At 43.4% G+C, this 19,678-nt stretch overlaps 1 protein-coding gene across 1 annotated transcript in view; it reads left to right on the top strand.

The window, feature by feature from the left end:
* Positions 1-19,454, top strand: part of NEXMIF (neurite extension and migration factor) — a 516,507-nt gene extending 497,053 nt beyond the window's left edge. The window contains exons 5-6 of the mRNA XM_077467898.1: positions 11,433-11,551; positions 14,621-19,454. Of these exons, the coding sequence (XP_077324024.1) occupies positions 11,433-11,551; positions 14,621-18,822 (4,321 nt within the window). The 3' untranslated portion in view covers positions 18,823-19,454. The remainder of the gene's footprint in view (positions 1-11,432; positions 11,552-14,620) is intronic.
* The last annotated feature ends 224 nt before the right edge of the window (positions 19,455-19,678 follow it).

Raw genomic sequence — 19,678 nt, forward strand, 5'->3', positions numbered from 1 at the left:
CGAGCTAACAGTCTTCAAACGTTCAGGTCTTTATATGTAATTAAATAAAAGTCCTTTGATTTCAATGCATGATGCGAAATTTAACGCTGGTAGAGAAAGATTTGGAAAGTGAAAGTCTTTCCTGACATAACATTTTTAGTAACGGAGCATTGTAAAATAACATTTATTATTACCATGTAATTTTCCGAGTTCTTCAATATTGTCATAATATTACTGATAACTATTTGACAGTGACAGATAGGATCAAGTGACATTATCTGACACTACTTCTTATTCACGATTTGGGCTGTGGATGTACTACTGTATATATGGATCTTGCTTGTTATGTTTCTTCTCAAAAGGTATCTGCTTCCCCTGTAACACGCTCCTTCTGGACTGACAGCATTGTATTACTGTGGCTCTGATATAAACTTCATGACTTCTGTTGGTTGCCGTCCATTCTTTATTTGATTTCTTGTTTTTTTTAACCACTTTCAGACCATTTTGCTGGCTTAAGGCCAGACCACTTTTTGCGATTCGGCACTGCGTCGATTTAACTGACAATTGCGCGGTCGTGCGACGTGGCTCCCAAACAATATTTACGTCCTTTTTTTCCCACAAATAGAGCTTTCTTTTGGTGGTATTTGATCACCCCTGTGGTTTTTATTTTTTGCGCTATAAACAAAAATAGAGCGACAATTTTGAAAAAAACGCATTATTTTTTACTTTTTGTTATAATAAATATCCCCCAAAAATATATAAAAAAACATTTTTTTCCCTCAGTTTAGGCCGATACGTATTGTTCGACATATTTTTGGTAAAAATTAAACCCGCAATAAGCGATTATTGATTGGTTTGCGCAAAAGTTATAGCGTTTACAAAATAGGGGATAGTTTTATGGCATTTTTATTAATAATTTTTTTTTCTAGTAATGGCGCCGATCAGCGATTTTTATTGTGACTGCGACATTATGGCGGACACATCGGACATTTTTGGGACCATTGTCATTTATACAGCAATCACTGCTATACAAATGCAGTGATTCCTGTGAAAATGACGCTGGCAGTGAAGGGGTTAACCAGGGAGTGGCAGTGTAGGGGTTAAGTGTTCCTAGGGGCGTGTTACTAACTGTGGGGGGCTGGGCTTTGTTTTTTGTTTTTTTTAGCAAACCAGAATGTTCCTTTATTGCAATCAATTAAGGCACAGTACAGTAAGTGGACCAACATGGACCAAATCCAAAACATGGTATGTATACAGTAGGCAGGCATAACATGGAAATGTATAACAGAAGGAAAGAAGAGAGATAAGTAAAAGGAAAGAAAGACACCAGTTCTCAACCATATTTAACGGGTGACAAGTCATATTGCTAGCGCCGGCGTGGCTAACCCACGCCACCCGCATACATCCATCATTCCACCTCCAACAACTGATCAAAGGCCTAAAGAGCATAGGAAGTACAAAAAGTACCCGGGGGTCCCATTTCCCCCCCATGAACCCCGCCCGTTAGGCCGTCCATGCCCTCCAGACCTTGGAGAATTTCTGGGGGCAATTCCTATTCATATAGGTGAGTTTGTATAACGGGAGCACCGTATTAATCGACTTTTACCACATTCCAATCGTAGGGGGGGAGGAGGCGTTCCACCTCAATATGATTTCCCTTTTGGCATAGAACAGGAGATAAGTCAACAACAGTTTAGTATGTCTAGGCCTTTGGTCATCATCCTGAATCCCCAATAAGGCCAACTCCGGCGACAGGGGGAGCTCTAACTGAAGACGCCCATTGATAGTGTCAAATACCTGAGCCCAGTATTCAGCAATCTTGGGACAGCCCCAGAACATATGCAGATATGTGCCTATAGACTGTCTACATCTGGGGCAGTCCCGCGACCGCTGGGGATAAACCTGATGGAGCCTCTGAGGGGTGTAATAGACCCTGTGCAAAAATTTGACCTGGATCAACCTTTCCCTGGAGGATATAAGGGTAGCTGCACTATCTGCCAGACATTCTTCCCAATCCGATCTGTCTATGGGCTTTGTTTTAGTGAACAGTGATCTCTGCTCCAATCACATGGAGCAGAGATCAGCGTCACTTGCTAGGCAGAACGGGGAGATGCCATTTACAACAGCATCTCCTCGTTCAGCCGCCCCGTGAGACGATCGAGTCCGCGGGACCCGCGACTGGGCTCACAGGGGTCCGCCGCTACGCGATGGCAGGGCGGCATTTAAAACTGGACGTACCTGTACGCCAATATGCCTGCCCGTGCCATTCTGCCGACGTACATCGGCGTGCAACGGTCGGGAAGTGGTTAAAGATTTTAGGTGGCAATGCATTTAACAATGTCAGAGGCCGCTACATACACAAGAATTTAAAATGACAATATACAATTCTTAAAAAAAATTGTTTAAAAGTAAACTAGTAGAACAGGGTCTAGAAAGGAGTTACAGTGAGCACCAGGATGGACAGCAGTCGGTTAAGCCCCATACACACTATCAGTTTTTCTGCTGAGTTTTTCCTTCAGGTTTACCAAAACCATGTAGTAGAAGGGCCTGCCTGATTGCATACAAATTGAAACTCTTAAAGCGGAGGTCCACCCTAAAGTGGACCTTCCGCTCATCGGAACCCTCCCCCCCTCCGGCGCCACAATTGGCACCTTTCAGGGGGGAGGGGGGTGCAGGTACCTGTACAGTACAGGTATCTGCACCCACTTCCAGGATAGCTCTCTGCGGAAAGGGTAGATTACGCCCCTTTCCGAAAGTCCCCCGCTGCCTGCTGGGAAACACACAGCTCCCAGAGGCAGCGGGTCCATCCTTATTGCGCAGCGCGACTCGCGCATGCGCAGTAGGGAACCGGGAAATGAAGCCGAAAGGCTCCACTTCCTGATTCCCATACCCAAGATGGCGGCGGCAGCACCCGAGAGACGATCGAGAGATCGGCTTCGGGTGCCGACATCGCGGGCGCGCTGGACAGGTAAGTGTCACTATTTTAAAAGTCAGCAGCTGCTGTATTTGTAGCTGTGGCTTTTAAAAAAAAAAAAAACGCGGATTCCCGACGGACTCCCGCTTTAAGGTTTGACCTTATATTATATGGTTTTGGTAAATCTGAAGGAAAAACTCAGCAGAAAAACTGATAGTGTGTATGGGGCTTTAGAAATTGATAGGTGGAGATGGAGAGGGGGAAGGCCCTAACTACCAGGTTTTAACAGATATTTCCAATCATATTTGATTTCTTTGGATGGAAAACTGAGAGATTTTGGTTGTAATTCTGCATTTTTTTATTGCGGGCATTGTTAGTTATCTATCAAGAGTATGTGGGTAGTCGGGTAGGAAACTTCTCACTCAACACTCTTCAGCGGTGTTGATCAGTTGTTAAATTTTCAGGTGAGAAATGCAAACTGTGCATCAACACCTGACATTTATCAGACGTGTCTAAATTTATCATTTTATATTGTCTGCTAGATAGAGGGGATCCTGGGCTAAGATTAACTAGAACACTCTTGTGGAGAAACGTTTCATAGGAAACAATTTATTTTCGATTACTGAGTGTTGCAAATGCAAAGCTTAGTAAGCCCTACCTGGCAAGTTTCTAGATATTTCGGGGGGGGGGAGGGGGGGGTCACTGTGAGAAAGCATGTATGTCCTTTAAAATCAATTAAATCCACTGTTAGCCTATGCCAGTGATGGCGAACCTTGGCACCCCAGATGTTTTGGAACTACATTTCCCATGATGCTCAACTGCACTGTAGAGTGCATGAGCATCATGGGAAATGTAGTTCCAAAACATCTGGGGTGCCAAGGTTCGCCATCACTGGCCTATGCCATCGTTTTTAATACGTGCCAAATGTCAATACACTCTCCTTTTTGCTGGGTGCTTTGTTTCCTTGACAGACCGTGTGGTTTTGCACAATTTGTTCATTGTTTGTGTGTGGCAATGCTTGAGGAAACACTGGGCCAATGGTTTATTCTTACTATTGCTTGTTCAATGCCTTGATGAGTTGCATATACTTTATTTCCTTAGTTAACAATACAGATCTGCAGCACATAGTGAATACTGCTCTGTCACCTACCAAGGACAGGTTATAGACCAGAGCAACGATGCAATGGTTAAAATTCCCCAAAAGAAGTAGATGGCATTTTTTTCCACTATGATGCCTCTTTTATACACCACCTTAAAATCATAAGGCTTATTGGTTTTGTAGACTCCCAGGAGTAAACTCCTCTTTTGTTTCATGCACCTCTGTACTTAGTACATGAGTTCCCTGTGTGAGCTGAAGTTCTTCACTTACCGTATTTATCGGCGTATAACATACGCCAGCGTATAACACGCACCCCAAGTTTAGGAGAGAATTTAAAAGAAATTTTTTTTTTAGGAGGGAAGTTTAAGGGAAATAAACTTACATTTAAATGCCCATCAATGCAGCCTTATCAGTGTCATTTGCAGCCTTGCATTGGAGCCTTGTCAGTCATTTGCAGACTTGTCAGTCATTTGCAGACTTGTCAGTCATTTGCAGCCTTGCATTGCAGCCTTTCATTGCAGTCTTGCATTGCAGCCTTGCATTGCAGCCTTCCATTGCAGCCTTCCATAGCAGCCTTGCATTGCAGCCTTCCATAGCAGCCTTGCATTGCAGCCTTCCATTGCAGCCTTGCATTGCAGCCTTCCATTGCAGCCTTGCATTGCAGCCTTGCATTGCAGCCTTCCATTGCAGCCTTGCATTGCAGCCTTCCATAGCAGCCTTCCATAGCAGCCTTGCATTGCAGCCTTCCATTGCAGCCTTGCATTGCAGCCTTCCATTGCAGCCTTGCATTGCAGCCTTGCATTGCAGCCTTCCATTGCAGCCTTGCATTGCAGCCTTCCATTGCAGCCTTGCATTGCAGCCTTCTATTGCAGCCTTGCATTGCAGCCTTCTATTGCAGCCTTGCATTGCAGCCTTCCATTGCAGCCTTGCATTGCAGCCTTCCATTGCAGCCTTCCATTGCAGCCTTGCATTGCAGCCTTCCATTGCAGCCTTGCATTGCAGCCTTCCATTGCAGCCTTGCAGGCTTGTCTCCTTGCCATTTTAAAAATGGTGCCGCCGAGATACAGAGCGGATGTCCTGTGTATCTCGGCGGCGTTCGGGTATTTTAGGCTGCACTCAGCCGTTCTGGGCTATTTTTGGCCCTTCTCGCCTATTTTCGGCTGCACTCGAATGTGGCCAAAAATACCCGAGAACGGCCCGAAAATACCTGAAAGCCGCCGAGAGCGGCAGAAAAGGTTAGGAATGGGGGGGGGGGGGTCGGCGTATAACACGCACCCCCAATTTCCCCCTGATTTTAGGGGGAAAAAAGTGCATGTTATGCGCCGATAAATACGGTACTTGTTATCCCAGAATAGGTATAGGATTTGTATGTGCAATAAAGGATGGTAGTACCATGATACATCATGATGCATCATGGTACAGTCTCTTTTTGTTGTTTTACCATCAATTGCTGTCTATCATGTTCTTCATGAGTCTATTTAAAGCCTAGTAGTAACAAGTTCAGGTTTCCGTTAAGGCCTTTTGAATGTCTCCCAATTTTGGAGATTTCTTTTACAAGCTGTCCCTCTGACAAAAGAAAGAAAGCAGTCATTGCCAGGAAATAAAGGCACAGACAACAAAAATAAATAAATAAAAACTGTCAAAAGGTCCAACACTTCCTCACTTCCTTTTGTTTGTGCCTGTTGGAAATATTTCCCCATCACTTCCAGTCATAACTGGTAGAGCCGGTTCACACAGGGGCGACTCAGATCCGACTTCAGGTCGCCCCTAGTCGCCTCAGGTCGGACAACATGTAAAAAGCAATGTAAATGAATGAGAGTCGTCTTAATGCACACTACTGAAGTCACTCCGACTTCAGAAAAGGTTCCTGTACTACTTCAATCCGACTTGTAGGCGACTGGTACCCATTGATTTCAATGGAGGTCGCCTCCAAGTCGGATCTCCGTCTATACGAGGCGATTCTGACAGGATTATCAGCTCTCAAGAGGGAACTCCACGCCAAATGTATTAAAAAATTTGGCGTGGGTTCCCCCTCCTAGAGCATACCAGGCCCTTAGGTCTGGTATGGATTCTAAGGGGAACCCCCTATGCTGAAAAAAACGGCGTGGGGGTCCCCCCAGATCCATACCAGACCCTTATCCGAGCACGCTACCCGGCCGGCCAGGAAAGGGGGTGGGGACGAGCGAGCGCACCCCCCTCCTGAGCCATACCAGGCCACGTGCCCTCAACATGGGGGGTGCCTTGGGGAAGGGGGGCCACGCGGCCCCCCCACCCCAAAGAACCTTGTCCCCAAGTTGATGAGGACAAGGGCCTCTTCCCGACAACCCTGGCCGTTGGTTGTCGGGGTCTGCGGGCAGGGGGGCTTATCGGAATTCGGGAGCCCCCTTTAATAAGGGGGCCCCCGGATACCGGCCCCCCACCCTATGTGAATGAGTATGGGGTACAATGTACCCCTACCCATTCACCTGTGAAAAAAAGTAAAAATAATTCACAACACACAAGGGTTAAAATAGTTTATTGCACAGCTCCGGGGGTCTTCTGTCCATCTTCGGGGGTCTTCTCGCCGGACTCCTCCACTATCTTCTGCTAGCTCTTTTACTAGCAGAGGAGCCCGGCTTTCTTCTTCGCTGCCGCCCTCTTCTTCCGACTTCGGGGGTCTTGTCCCCCTCTTCGGTTCTTCTTGCCTGGCCACCGCGCCTTCTTCTAGCTCTTTTACAAGCGGTGGCCCGGTCTTCTGTCGCCGTCTTCTGTTCTTCTCTTCTTTTCTTCTTCTCTTCAGATGTTGCCTCGTCGCTGCCTCCGCTCACAATGGCAGGGACGCGGCGCACGGCAACTTTTATAGGGACATCACCGGACGATGTCCCCGCCCATTATGATGTCACAGTCCCAGAGGATACTTAAAGTCATGTTGTAAGTCGCCCCAAGCCCTGCCCAAGTCGTGTTCAAGTCGTGTCCAAGTTGCCTCCAAAAGTCGTGTTGAAAGTCGTGTCGCCCCTGTGTGAACCGGCTCGTAAGGGGAAATTTTCCCAACGGGGATGGCAATAAAAAAAATCTAACAGAGGTTCTAACTTTTTCTAGCTCAACCCAAAGCAAAATAAAAGGTTTTGACTTGCGTTGGGCATTAATACCTCCTTACGACATTGACCCTATATTAAAGGTGGATATTTTCTGAATCTCTGGGTATTTCTAAGCACCATCTGCAGTCAGATATCGTTCATGTTCTCATCTCTTCCGTTTTTTTTTTTTTTTGGTGGAAAAATGTCAAATGATTTGGAGGTTTAAAGTATTCCTTGTCTAATCCAGCAACCTTTTCTAGCTGTGTTAATACCTTACTAGTAAACAGTATAATCTGAGTTTATTCACAGTTCAACCGTCCTTGCTTGCAGATGTCTGGCTGCAGATTCAAGATCAATTCTGATAAGCCGTTAGTGTTCTGAACTACTCACCATTTTCTGAGTCCAAGTCGTTTATTTAATGCCGCTATACGTTTAAAGTAAAGCAACCACATAATGCTCTGTGTCTGCGATAACAGCCTTTTGTTTTGTGTTACCGGTTTACAGACTGTCTTTTTATTTTCAATCTGCTCCTACTACTGTTGTTTATTATATGCTTTGTTGTCTCACTTAAAGCGGAAACTATACTGCATCTGAGCACCACAAACCAAAAACACTATTTAATTTGTCTATTTAATTCTATTTATTTTTTCATATTCAAAGCAAACACCCCATCTATTCATGTCTCTATGCTTTTATTTTGCTTAGAAATCACCTTAAAAAACACACCGCTTGGCGTTTCTGGCCAGGGCCATCTCCAGTAAGGGCAGATGATTCATGTAGCATTTACTTTGTGGAATTCATATGCCCTTGGCTCAGGCACACAGGCAGGAGGGTGTACTTAGCTGAGAAAAAAAAAAGAAAGGGGGATAAGGTAGGTGAGTACTTAGTAGGTGGGTACTTAGCTGAGAAGCTTCTGAAGTCTCCTGAGATGTACGGCATCATTTGCCTAGGCCTGGACACCAGGAAATATCTGAAAAAATGTAAAAAAAAAAAAAAGTTCAAAACAAGCAAATGTTGCTACTAAAGCTAACAGCATAAAGATTAAAAATTTTGAAAATTGATTGAGAGAGTAAAGTTCCACTTCTAGTTAAAGTGGTTGTAAACCCTTACAAACCACTAGATTAAGGCTTACCTGTAGGTCCAAGAAATATCTCCTAAACCTACAAAATACAGGCACCGCTGTCTGCGGCGTGCAAGCGCACTGAGCGCGCCACTGTCAATGGCGATATGCCGCGAGTGGCGGCTCCCATGCGCATGCGCGGGAGTGATGTCATCGCAGCTTCGTCGAATGACAGCGGCGGAGCAGCGAGACCCACAGAGAAGATGGATGTGCCGGACTAGAGGGGACAGCGATGACTTCGCTGGCTCCTGTGTCAGGTAAGTGGCACATAATGGACTACTATGCGATGCATAGTAGTCCATTATGCTTTACCTTTGCAGGGAATCAAAGAGGAAGTAAACTCATCAGGGTTTACTTCCTCTTTAAACCCAAACTTTTTAGTTTTGGGTAGCATGGGAAGGGTATGTGTCCCTATTGGAGCATTTTTTTTTTTTTTTTTAATAGGAACCGAGAAGTGTCTTGCAGATACAAACAATAAATACAATGATTTCTGAGTTATACTTTCTGTTGCTTTATGTGCAACCTCTGGGGGAAATAATCTAACCTTGTTTCTTGTGCAAAAGTGGCACCCTCTGTGCTCTGGAGGTGTGATAGGGTAAATGGGGGATAACACACAGCAAAAATTAGTTAGAACACAATGGTGTAGTGATTAGCACTTTCACCTAGCAGCAAAAAGGGTCGCTGGCTCGAATCCCGACCACGACACCATCTGCCTGGAGTTTGCATGTTCTCCCTGTGCCTGTGTGGGTTTCCTCCAAGCACTCTGGTTTCCTCCCTACACTCTAAACAGACATGCTTATAGGTTAATCAGATCCTGTCAAACTTGGCCCCTAGTATATGTATGAATATGAGTTAGGGACCTTAGGTTGTAAGCTCCTTGAGGGTAGGGACTGATATGAATGTACAATGTATATGTAAAGCGCTGCGTAAATTGACAGTGCTATATAAGTACCTGAAATAGATAAATAAATGTTCTAACCCTTCTCAATTGTCTCAAAATATTAACAAAGAAAATTGTGACTGGAGATGGGTTGAGATTCAGGCAGCCTTGCCGTATGTATTGTTAAATTCTCACACCATCTTTTATTATTATCTTATAGCAAGTCAGCATATTGCATACTCCAGCTATGCACTGTACTACAGGCTGCTCTAGGTTTACAGTTAGGTTTACAGATATTGATTATGCTGTGCAAAAATAAAAAACTGCGCCAACCCTATAGTAAAAAATGTCAAAAAGTAATATCAAAATGAATAGACATTGACCTTAAATAATTATCACAATGAAAAAACACCTTAAGTGCATAAAAAACAAAACAATGTGTAAAGTGAAAAAAATATAAATCAAAGTCCATTCAAGGAAAGTTCCTGTGTGGATCCAAATAAGAGTTGGTGTCACCACGGTGATTTAAACACGATCCAAAAACTCATAAAAGTGCCCGTCACCGTACAATGAATATGCTTACCAGAAAAATAAGCAATTTGGGCGTTTGTAAATAATCGATGGGTCCCGTCAAAAGATATCCTCCTTTTAAATGGGTCAAATCTCCATCTCCCAATAATGCCCTCCAGATATTAATGTGCCTCGTGGAGAGATTTCGGGGCAGCGCTTGGCTCTGACATCAGAGCCAAGCGCTGCCCCGAAATCTCTCCACGAGGCACATTAATATCTGGAGGGCATTATTGGGAGATGGAGATTTGACCCATTTAAAAGGAGGATATCTTTTGACGGGACCCATCGATTATTTACAAACGCCCAAATTGCTTATTTTTCTGGTAAGCATATTCATTGTACGGTGACGGGCACTTTTATGAGTTTTTGGATCGTGTTTAAATCACCGTGGTGACACCAACTCTTATTTGGATCCACACAGGAACTTTCCTTGAATGGACTTTGATTTATATTTTTTTCACTTTACACATTGTTTTGTTTTTTATGCACTTAAGGTGTTTTTTCATTGTGATAATTATTTAAGGTCAATGTCTATTCATTTTGATATTACTTTTTGACATTTTTTACTATAGGGTTGGCGCAGTTTTTTATTTTTGCATATTTGTTTGGTGTTATATCACATCTATTGCTGCTGCCTGTTTCACATTTAGTTTATTTGCTTTCATGTTTCTTTCCTAGCGCGGAATAATTTTTTCCATTGATTATGCTGTGTTGGGACATACAGGAAATTATGAAAAGGATAAAGCTGCATGGACATGAACACACTAAGACCCCTTTCACACTGGGGCAGTGGGTGCGTCGGCAGTAAAGCGCCGCTATTTTTAGCGGAGCTTTACCATCAATTTTGCGGCGCTATTCAGCCGTTAGAGGGACACGTTTACCCCCTGCTAGCAGCCGAGAAAGGATCAAGACCACCCGCAAAGCGCTGCTGCAGCAGGGCTTTGCCGGCGGTATAGCGTGCAGCCCATTGATTTCAATGGGCAGGAGCGGTGGAGGAGCGGTATACACACCGCTCCTTCACCGCTCCAAAGATGCTGCTAGCAGGACTTTTATTAGCGTCCTACCAGCGCACTGCTCCTGGGGGCATTGGAGACACAAGTGCGGCTCTTTCAGGGCGCTTTGCAGGCACTATTTTTAGCGATGTAGCGCCTGCAAAGCCCCCCATGTGAAAGGGGTCTAAGCTAGCAGATTCAGAAACAAAATTAACTTTTAAAGGCCATGTCACTCAATAAGAAGTAGTATTTTTAGATGGAGTTTGGGCAGAATAAAGGTCTAGCTTAAAGTGGTGTTCCACCCTCCAAAAAAAAAAAAATCATGAATGTTTCTAAAAAAAACACAAAAAATTTTTTGGAAAATTTTATTTTTTTTACTCACCTCTAAATGCCTGTTGCTAGGGGGTCCCTCGTAGTCTGCCTCCTCCAGTGCCTGGGCTCTTGACGTCACTTCCCCTCGGCGCAGGAAGGGCTCAGCTCTGCCCCCTCCCTCTTGTCAATCACCTGGGACACGTGACAGGTCCCAGATGATTGCGCGGCCAACCAGGGCGCGCGGCGCCGCTCGCGCGTGCGCAGTGGGTGTCCGGCTGTGTTGCCACAGCCGGGTGCCCACAGTTACAATGCCGGTGCCACCGAACGGAGGGGGAGATGAGCAGGGATTCGATCCCTGGGACAGGTAAGTGTCCGATTATTAAAAGTCAGCAGCTGCAGTATTTGTAGCTGCTAATTTTTAATTATTTTTTTTTTTTAAATGGGAACCCCGCTTTAATTTGACACTCTGATTACTTATGAGTAATAACTTATGCTTTCCCATTTTTACAGATTGGACACTAACTGCGAGGTATGGAGTGAGCCTCAGAACGATAAATTGATGGACAGCCAGGAGGATAGAGACTCTGCTCCACAAGCAGCCAACACTCTTCTTATTAATGGGATTACTGGTAAGTTTATTTACAGTCTCCATATTTTCCATACTAATTTACTATACATATAAATTATATACAGTAATCCTGGGGAACCAAACAAATTCATTGAAAACTATGAAAGATGATTGAATTGTATAAACATTTTTGCACTCAATGATGCCCAATTCTTGCATGGTTCCAGATAAGTACCTGCAAATTTCTCCCGCTCCCTATACCTTTTCTAAAATATGTTTGTTTTTTTCCTCCTCACTTACAAAGTGACAGTTATGTGACCCTTATAGCCCTTTAAAGTGGTTGTAAAGGCACAATTTGATTTTACTTTTATACATTCTATGCATAAACGTTAAAAAACATTCTATATGCAGCAGCCCCCCCCCCCCCCCCCCCCAACACCCACCTGAGCCCCCTCTTGATCCAGCGATGTCCACGAGAGCCTTGTTCTCCGGTGACTCATGCCCCTGTTTGGCTTTTGGCAGGAGCCATTGGCTCCCGCTGCTGTCAATCACAGCCAGTGAGCCAATATGGAGACGGAGGGGCGGGACTGAGCCACGGTTCCATGTGTGAATGGACACACAGAGCCGCAGCTCAGGAGCCAAGGAAGAAGCCAGGAGCGCCAGCGTGGGATCCTCAAGAAGAGGATGATCTGGGCTGCTCTGTGCAAAACCACTGCACAGAGCAGGTAAGTATGACATGTTTGTTATTTTAAAAAAACAAAAAAAACAAGATTTTAACGACTTGCCAACCACTGCACACCAATATATGTCAGCACAATGGCAGCAGTGGGCAAATGGGTGTACCTGTACGTCCCCTTTAAGAGCCTGGGATAGCAGACGCGTGCACGCCTGCCATGCACAGCGTGACCGTGCCGGCAATCGTGTCACGCAGCCTCAGAACGGGGAAGTGCCTATGTATACAAGGCATTTCCCCGTTCTGGCTTGTATCGTGACAGAGATCACCGCTCCCTGTCATCGGAAACGGTGATCGCTGTCATGTAACTTGAAGCCCACCCCCCCCCACAGTTAGAATCACTCCCTAGGACACACTTAACCCCTTCATTACCCCCTAGTGGTTAACCCCTTCACTGCCAATGTCATTTACACAGTAATCAGTGCATTTTTATAGCACTGATCGCCATATAAATAACAATGGTCCCAAAATAGTGTCAAAAGTGTCCGATGTGTTCGCCATAATGTCACAGTCCCGATAAAAATCGCAGATCACCACCATTACTAATAAAAAAAATTTTTTATTAAAAATGCCATAAAACTATCTCCTATTTTGTAGACACTATAACTTTTGTGCAAACCAATCAATATACGCTTATTGCGATTTTTTTTTACCAAAAATATGTAGGAGAATACATAAACTGAGGAAAAAAATGTTTTTATATATTTTTGGGGGATATTTATTATAGCAAAAAGTAAAAAATAATGATTTTTTTTTCTAAATTGTCACTCTTTTTTGTTTATAGTGCAAAAAATAAGAACCACAGAGGTGATCAAATGCCACCAAAAGAAAGCTATATTTGTGGGGAAAAAAGGACATCAATTTTGTTTGGGTGCTACGTCGCACAACCGCGCAATTGTCAGTTAAAGCGACGCAGTGCCGAATCGCAAAAAGTGCTCTGGTCAGGAAGGGGATAAAATCTTCCGGGGCTGAAGCGGTTAATATCGCTTTAATTCTTTCCTCTAGGGCAGAAAAGGACAGTGCACACATGACAAAACTGTGATGTGTGTGTGTGTGTGTTACTATCCAAGCACACAAGCCATTGTGACTGTATCAGTGGTCAAGAGGAATAAAAAAGGTGTGACCATGGCTGCTTGTGCTAGGAGGAAGGGGGTTGGGTGAAGCGTGGAATTGTTCAACCCAGAAGCACAGTAGTGTGTAGTAGGCAGCCATGGAAGAGTTCAGCATAGCAGGGATGAGGGGGTGAATTTAAAAGCAAAAAATGACATTCATATATCTGCAGGGATCAAGTTTGGGAAAAAAGGAAGCCGAGGAAGCTGGAGTTGAGCTTTACATTAAGCCATCATTTATTATTTGTTTCCCCCATCTTCTGGCAACCCCACCTCATTTATAATGGTTGTCTTTTCAAGTTTCACCCTAAAGTCACTCTAAATACCACCATAGCTACAACATCTAGTCAGGTGTAGTTTTGCTCCGTGTGTGAACCGAAGGCCGTGTAAATGTCATTAGAGGGTCTTTTGTATGATCAGGGGATGACTTGTTTTAGAATAAAGTACAAAATCCCTTTAAAGTGGTTGTAAACCCTTACAAACCACTTTGACCTACAGGTAAGCCTAGATTAAGGCTTACCTGTAGGTCCAAGAAATATCTCCTAAACCTACATACATGGTTTAGGAGATATTTACCAAAAGACAGGCACTGCTGTCTACGGCACTGAGCGCGCCGCTGTTAACGGTGATATGCCGTGAGTGGCGGCTCCTGTGCACATGTGTGGGAGTGACGTCATCGTGGCTCCGTCAAAATGACAGCGCCGGAGCAGCGAGACCCACCAAGAAGATGCAGGCTCCGTACACAAGGGGACATCGGTGACTTCGCTGGCTCTTGTGTCAGGTAAGTGACACATAATGGACTACTATGCGATGCATAGTAGTCCATTATGCTTTACCTTTGCAGGGAATCAAAGAGGAAGTAAACCCATTAGGGTTTACTTCCTCTTTAAGAACTCTGTAGTGCTACCTTTTCACAAAAAAAAAGAAAATAAGTCTCTGTTTTCCTGCCAACACAGGGTAAATAAGGCTTAGATATGACTTGAAGAACACTCCCACACATAAATAATGTCATAATGGGTGTTTGTATACTAATGTCAGATAATTATTGATCAAGCCTATATTGAAATATAATTAGTTTACATACCTAGGGGTCCTTTCAATAAAATGTAGAGGCCATTAACAATCGTTAACAGTCATTCACTTGAATGGCTGTTAACGATCATTAATGGCTTTTGCATTTTAGTGACTGCGTCCAACTGTGTATTGATGTTTATATACATTTATACAGTGAGCTGCATGGGGGGGGAAAAAAAAGCACTAAAACATTGCATCTTTCTCCCTGTTGCAGAGCCGCATGATCCTGTAGATGATGTGAAGTCCTATGATGCTGCAGATGCTTCTGTCACATTCCCAGCCTTAACACAGAAAGAACTCCATGCCTGTCACAGAGCATTGCCACCTATCATTTCCAAAGAGCCCTGCTTGCTGGGCCCTCCTTCCCCCCTGAGGCTATCAGATACAGCTGAACATGTTAACAGTGATCCTTCAGCTCAGGCCATATCTCTGACAACCTGTGCTACCAAGGGCCTAAGTACTTGGTCTTTGCCCAGTGAAAGTGAAAAAACGCCTTTTACCATCATGGAGCCTGGAGCTATGTCAGCTTTGACTGGTGATTGTTTGATGCAACAAAGTCGGACCTGCTTAGGTTGTTACATAGAAACAAAAGATGGCGTAGACTCAGAGCCTGGTGTCAGTTTGAAAATGGGAGATATAAGCAGAGACTATGACACTTGCCCTGTTACGGACATGGGAATTCAGTGCATGAGTACCGGAGACAGCATAAAATATGGTGATCAGCTGCTTTCTGATCAGCTTTTAAGCTTTCCTGTTCATAAATCTCAAGAGGCTGATAAAAGGGATCAAGACAAATCTGACAGTGAGACAGAGGACCCTACCCAAAAGAATTATTATGAGGGTCTGCTACTGGACAAATGTAATGGAGATGAGGCTCTGCTGTCCAATCCTAACCAGGAATGGGGCTATTTTGAGTCCTTTATTAGTGAGAGTAAAATTGAACTGTTGGACCTGTGTTCTAAGAACGAGCTGTCTGTTAATTTGTTTTCAGAAGAAGATGTAGACAATTACATGTTTGATGATGATGATTCCACTCTAGGTAGCGACGTCTGCTCTTTAAAGATCAGGTATGAATCTTTCCAAGATAATGTAAGAGAAAAGACAAATGCTCTACAAGAAGATGCCCAATTTAATTTCTTCCCAAGTGTCTTCACAAACTGCACCAAGAAGGAAAGCAAAGTGTCCAAGAAAAGGGTAACAGACCCTTCTCAATTCAAACTTGAAGAAGGTGGAATATGGGAAGAAGATGAGGATGAAGATGAGGAAGGAGAGAGTGAGGGCATGAAATCTACCTTGAGCAAAAGTTGTAGCAATGTAGATGTGGTGCAGTACATTAGCACAAAAAGAAGCCACTTTTTGGATTCGGTAAATTCAGCAGAGGACTCTGGAGAATACAGCGATGACAGCTCATGCAGTGAATCTTCATATGATGTACTGGGAGACATCAAGGACTGTACCAGATATCTATCACGTGAGCATTCTCACTCCCTAATCCAGCCAAATTATGGACTAAGGGCGAAAAGAAAAGTCAGGTATAGTGATGACTACTTGTATGATATGGATTCTCTGGAGAATGAGAAGGTTGTAGAAAAGAAAGAAGGTGCACCAGATGGACCCAAAGAAGAAGATGATGATGACTGGTGCCCTAAAAAGCGCAGGAAAGTTTGCAGGAAGGAGCCACCAGTCATCATTAAATACATAATCATTAATAGGTTCAAAGGAGAGAAGCACATGCTTGTCAAGCTTGGTAAGCTTAATGCAGATGAGACCACAGTTACTCTAAGTGATGACCAGCTATCAAAATTTCAAAAGCTTGCACCTCTCAAGGACTATTGGGAAGAAAGAAGGCGAAACACATCAGCTTTGAATGCACAGAGAAATCTTAATGGCTTAGAAAACACCATTCCTCCTAGGAAGAGAAAAGGGCAGCTAGCAAACCGGCATAGATTACAACGGATACAAACCATTGAACAACCACTGGGCAGGGAGATGCTTTCTTCTTATGATCATAGACAGGCATGCAGCAGTAAAGATGAAGCCAGCCTTAATGACGTGCATACATTGGCCCTAGAAACTCCAAACTGTGTAAATGGATTACAATTGGCTGACATTGCAGAGGTTGCCCCAGTGAGGTGTAGATCTTTAGAAAGGGAGCTCAAGTGTGCTGACAGGAAAGTTATAAGGAGAATCAAGTTTAAAAGTGAAGCCAGGTTAAAATGCAAACAGCTCAAACTTGAGCAAGAAAATGCCATTAATAATACAGAACCAGTGGAAAACTTCCCCACCATGGAGAACCAGGACTCCATAACTCTTCTGAAAGAAGAAACTGTTCACAGTACACCAGACTCTTCCCATTCTTCGCAGTGCCATGCTGATAATGAAGCTAAAAATTCTCCTTTTCTGCAAACCACCTGCTCTCCTGACAAGCCATTACCATCTGCTCACATCAGCACCAATGTACCAGTTCTCCCTGGTGGATATCTGCAGACACTCTTAGATGCATCAGACTCATCTTCTGGTACTGCTATAACATACTTTGCCCCTCATCCCTTGGGGCAGCACTCAGTTAACATCATGCAGACAGACAAACAATTCAGCTCACTACAACTTGCGAAAAGCTGTGTTCTTTCTCCCCCTTCAGAATCTGAACTGCAGCAGTCACCCCATCACTTAGAAATGGAGCAGAGCTTCCCAGACATTTGGCATGGCAAACCTCCCAGCAGCCAGGCTGAGTTTATATCAAACCTAAGGGAAGTGTCCATTATATCCGGAGATTTTTCTGGTTCAGCAGCTGTATCAGGTGCAGACATCACAGCCTTGGGATATAGTCAAGTTCATCCAAACAGCACTAAACAGCTGTACCACAAAACATACTTGCAAGAAGGTCAGATTCAGCAGGAGGACTCCTATCAGAATTGTCATTATAATAGTGGAGATAGCCACTATGTTCTGCAGAGGGGCACGCTTAACACGGACAATGGAAGGCTTATTAGTTTTGACTCAGTAGGCTCATTGTCAGTTAGTTCTAGTAATTACAGCTCTTTAAGCATGAAGTCTTGTGAAAAGGATGGGGAAGATGAAATAAGTGATGATTTCTTGGCCCACTGCAGCCCCAAACTTGTAATTCAGCAAAGCATTGACGAAATCACACCACTGAAGGAGTCAACTGATCTCCTTGATATCTCCAACTTCACACCTGACAAATTTCGTCACTCATCACTTTCAGAGATGTCTCCACCGGATACGCCCAATCTTTCTCCTCAAATCACAGGTACAGAGGTGAAATCGGTAGGGAACCTTAAACCTTTTCAGAATGGTACCCAAGCAGTGCTTAATGGATTAGAAAAGACCAAATGGAACTGTACTGTTCTTCCTTCACAAGAGCAGATTAACAGTGGCTTTACACTAAACAATCACCAATTTCAGTTTCATATGTTTAATGATGAAGATTCAGCGCCAGATAAAAACACATGTCTGCCAGGATTTGATGAGTCTTCAGTACCCATCCATGCTATAGGCAAAGCCTCAAAATCTAAAAAGAAACTTTCTGCCACCAAAAATGCAGGTGCCAACCAAAGCTCTACTCCAAAAAGTAGCAAGAAGAAATCCCCCAAGGCTAGCAAGGGGGTAGATAAAACACAGACAAAGGCCCCCCGGCAAAATGGTTCCAAGTCATCTAAGAAAGGTAAAAATGATAAAGCCCTTACTGCTTGCAGTGGATCAGATCTACTGAAAACTGCTAATCCTGATAAGCAGATCTCAACTGACTGTATGCAGATATTTGGGCCTGGCTCATCCAAGGCAGGGAAGCCTCCAGCTGAGTGGACGCATGATAAAGGTAACAATTCATGGCCTGATGTTAAGGGAGGAAATGGCAAGAATATAATTGATGATGATCAACGAGAGTTTGAGGAACCTTCTAACATTCTTTCTAACATAGCTTCTGGTATGGCTGATGTACAGAGGTTTATGATGGCCTCGATTGAGCCATTTTACAGTCCTATGGGTCCCAGTGACATCCCAGATGTATTACTGTCTCCCGAGTCAAACAGTCTAAAATTGAAAACATTGAAAATCTTGGCTAGTACACCACAGGATTTTAAGAAGAAAGTAAATGGCAGCTCAACGGGGGGCTCCAAGAAGTCATCCAACAAGGGCTCAGGTAAGAACAATGCTAAGTTTGGAGTTTTTGACCCAAGCTGCTCGCTAAGTTATGGAGGCAACCTTCATGCAGCCTTTTTTGATAAGAACTTTGGAAATCTTGGTATTTTAACCAATACTGTACCAACCCACAAAAAGCTGTACCGTCATAAATCAACATCTAAATCACTGCGTGATGAGAACTGTAAAGGTAAAAGAATAGACCAAGCACATAAGGACCCAATGGTCACAGCTGCATTTGAGAAACTGAGGTAATGTTGCACCAAATGTTGTCTAAAATGCATTTTTTTTTTCTTCACTTGCAAAGCCTGCTGGTCTTTTTTTTTTTCTTTCGTTTGCCCTAAACAATTCCTAAAAAAAAAAAAGGCTAAAGCTGCATGTAAGCCACTGCCTTGCAATTAAAAAGAGGCTGCGCATGTCAAATGCTAACAAGCTACCTAAAATCACTGGTTCTTGACTAGGCCGGGTTTTGCAATGACTAACAACTAAAAAAAAAAAAACTTCTATTTTCTGCTATCTGGCTTCTTTATTTCAGAAATACTTTTTTTGTGCTTCTTTGTTTCTAACGCAAAGATTTTCTTTATCAAACACCTTGTAAAAATAAAAAAAAATAAAAAAGTTCCAGAAGGAAATATATGCATTGAAATGCCACAATGTGGAGTCTAAAAGGATTCTAAACACAAATACTTCGATTCACGTTGGTCCCACAACGTGTTCTTCAGCTCCCCCTGCTGCACATTTGAAAAATCTGCATAGGAGAATCAAAATGCATAGAACTGTTTAAACCCCACCTGTTGTATTGAGCTGATACAAAGCATTTTTTTTCTCTGCAGGAATTTAAGAATACATTCACAGTGGAAAAAAAAAACATTTTGGATTTTTGAAAAAAAAAAAAAAAAGACTTTTTTTTTTTTTTTTTTTTTTTTTTTTTAAACTACATTGATGTTTATGTTTTGTTTCTTTTGAATATATGCCTTGTGGTTTGTTGATCTGTTAAGTGCTGAAATCCAGGGTTTACATTGTGATGATTTGTTGAAGGGCAGCTTAATCTGGTATTCTCTGTGAAAGACTGTTTTAAAGTCATACTGTTGTACAGTAGTTAATGCACTAT

Source organism: Lithobates pipiens, unplaced genomic scaffold (genome assembly GCF_037356315.1).
Source record: "Lithobates pipiens isolate NorthernLeopardFrog02 unplaced genomic scaffold, aLitPip1_a1.2 Scaffold_1, whole genome shotgun sequence".
NCBI classification, from domain to species: Eukaryota; Metazoa; Chordata; class Amphibia; order Anura; family Ranidae; genus Lithobates; species Lithobates pipiens.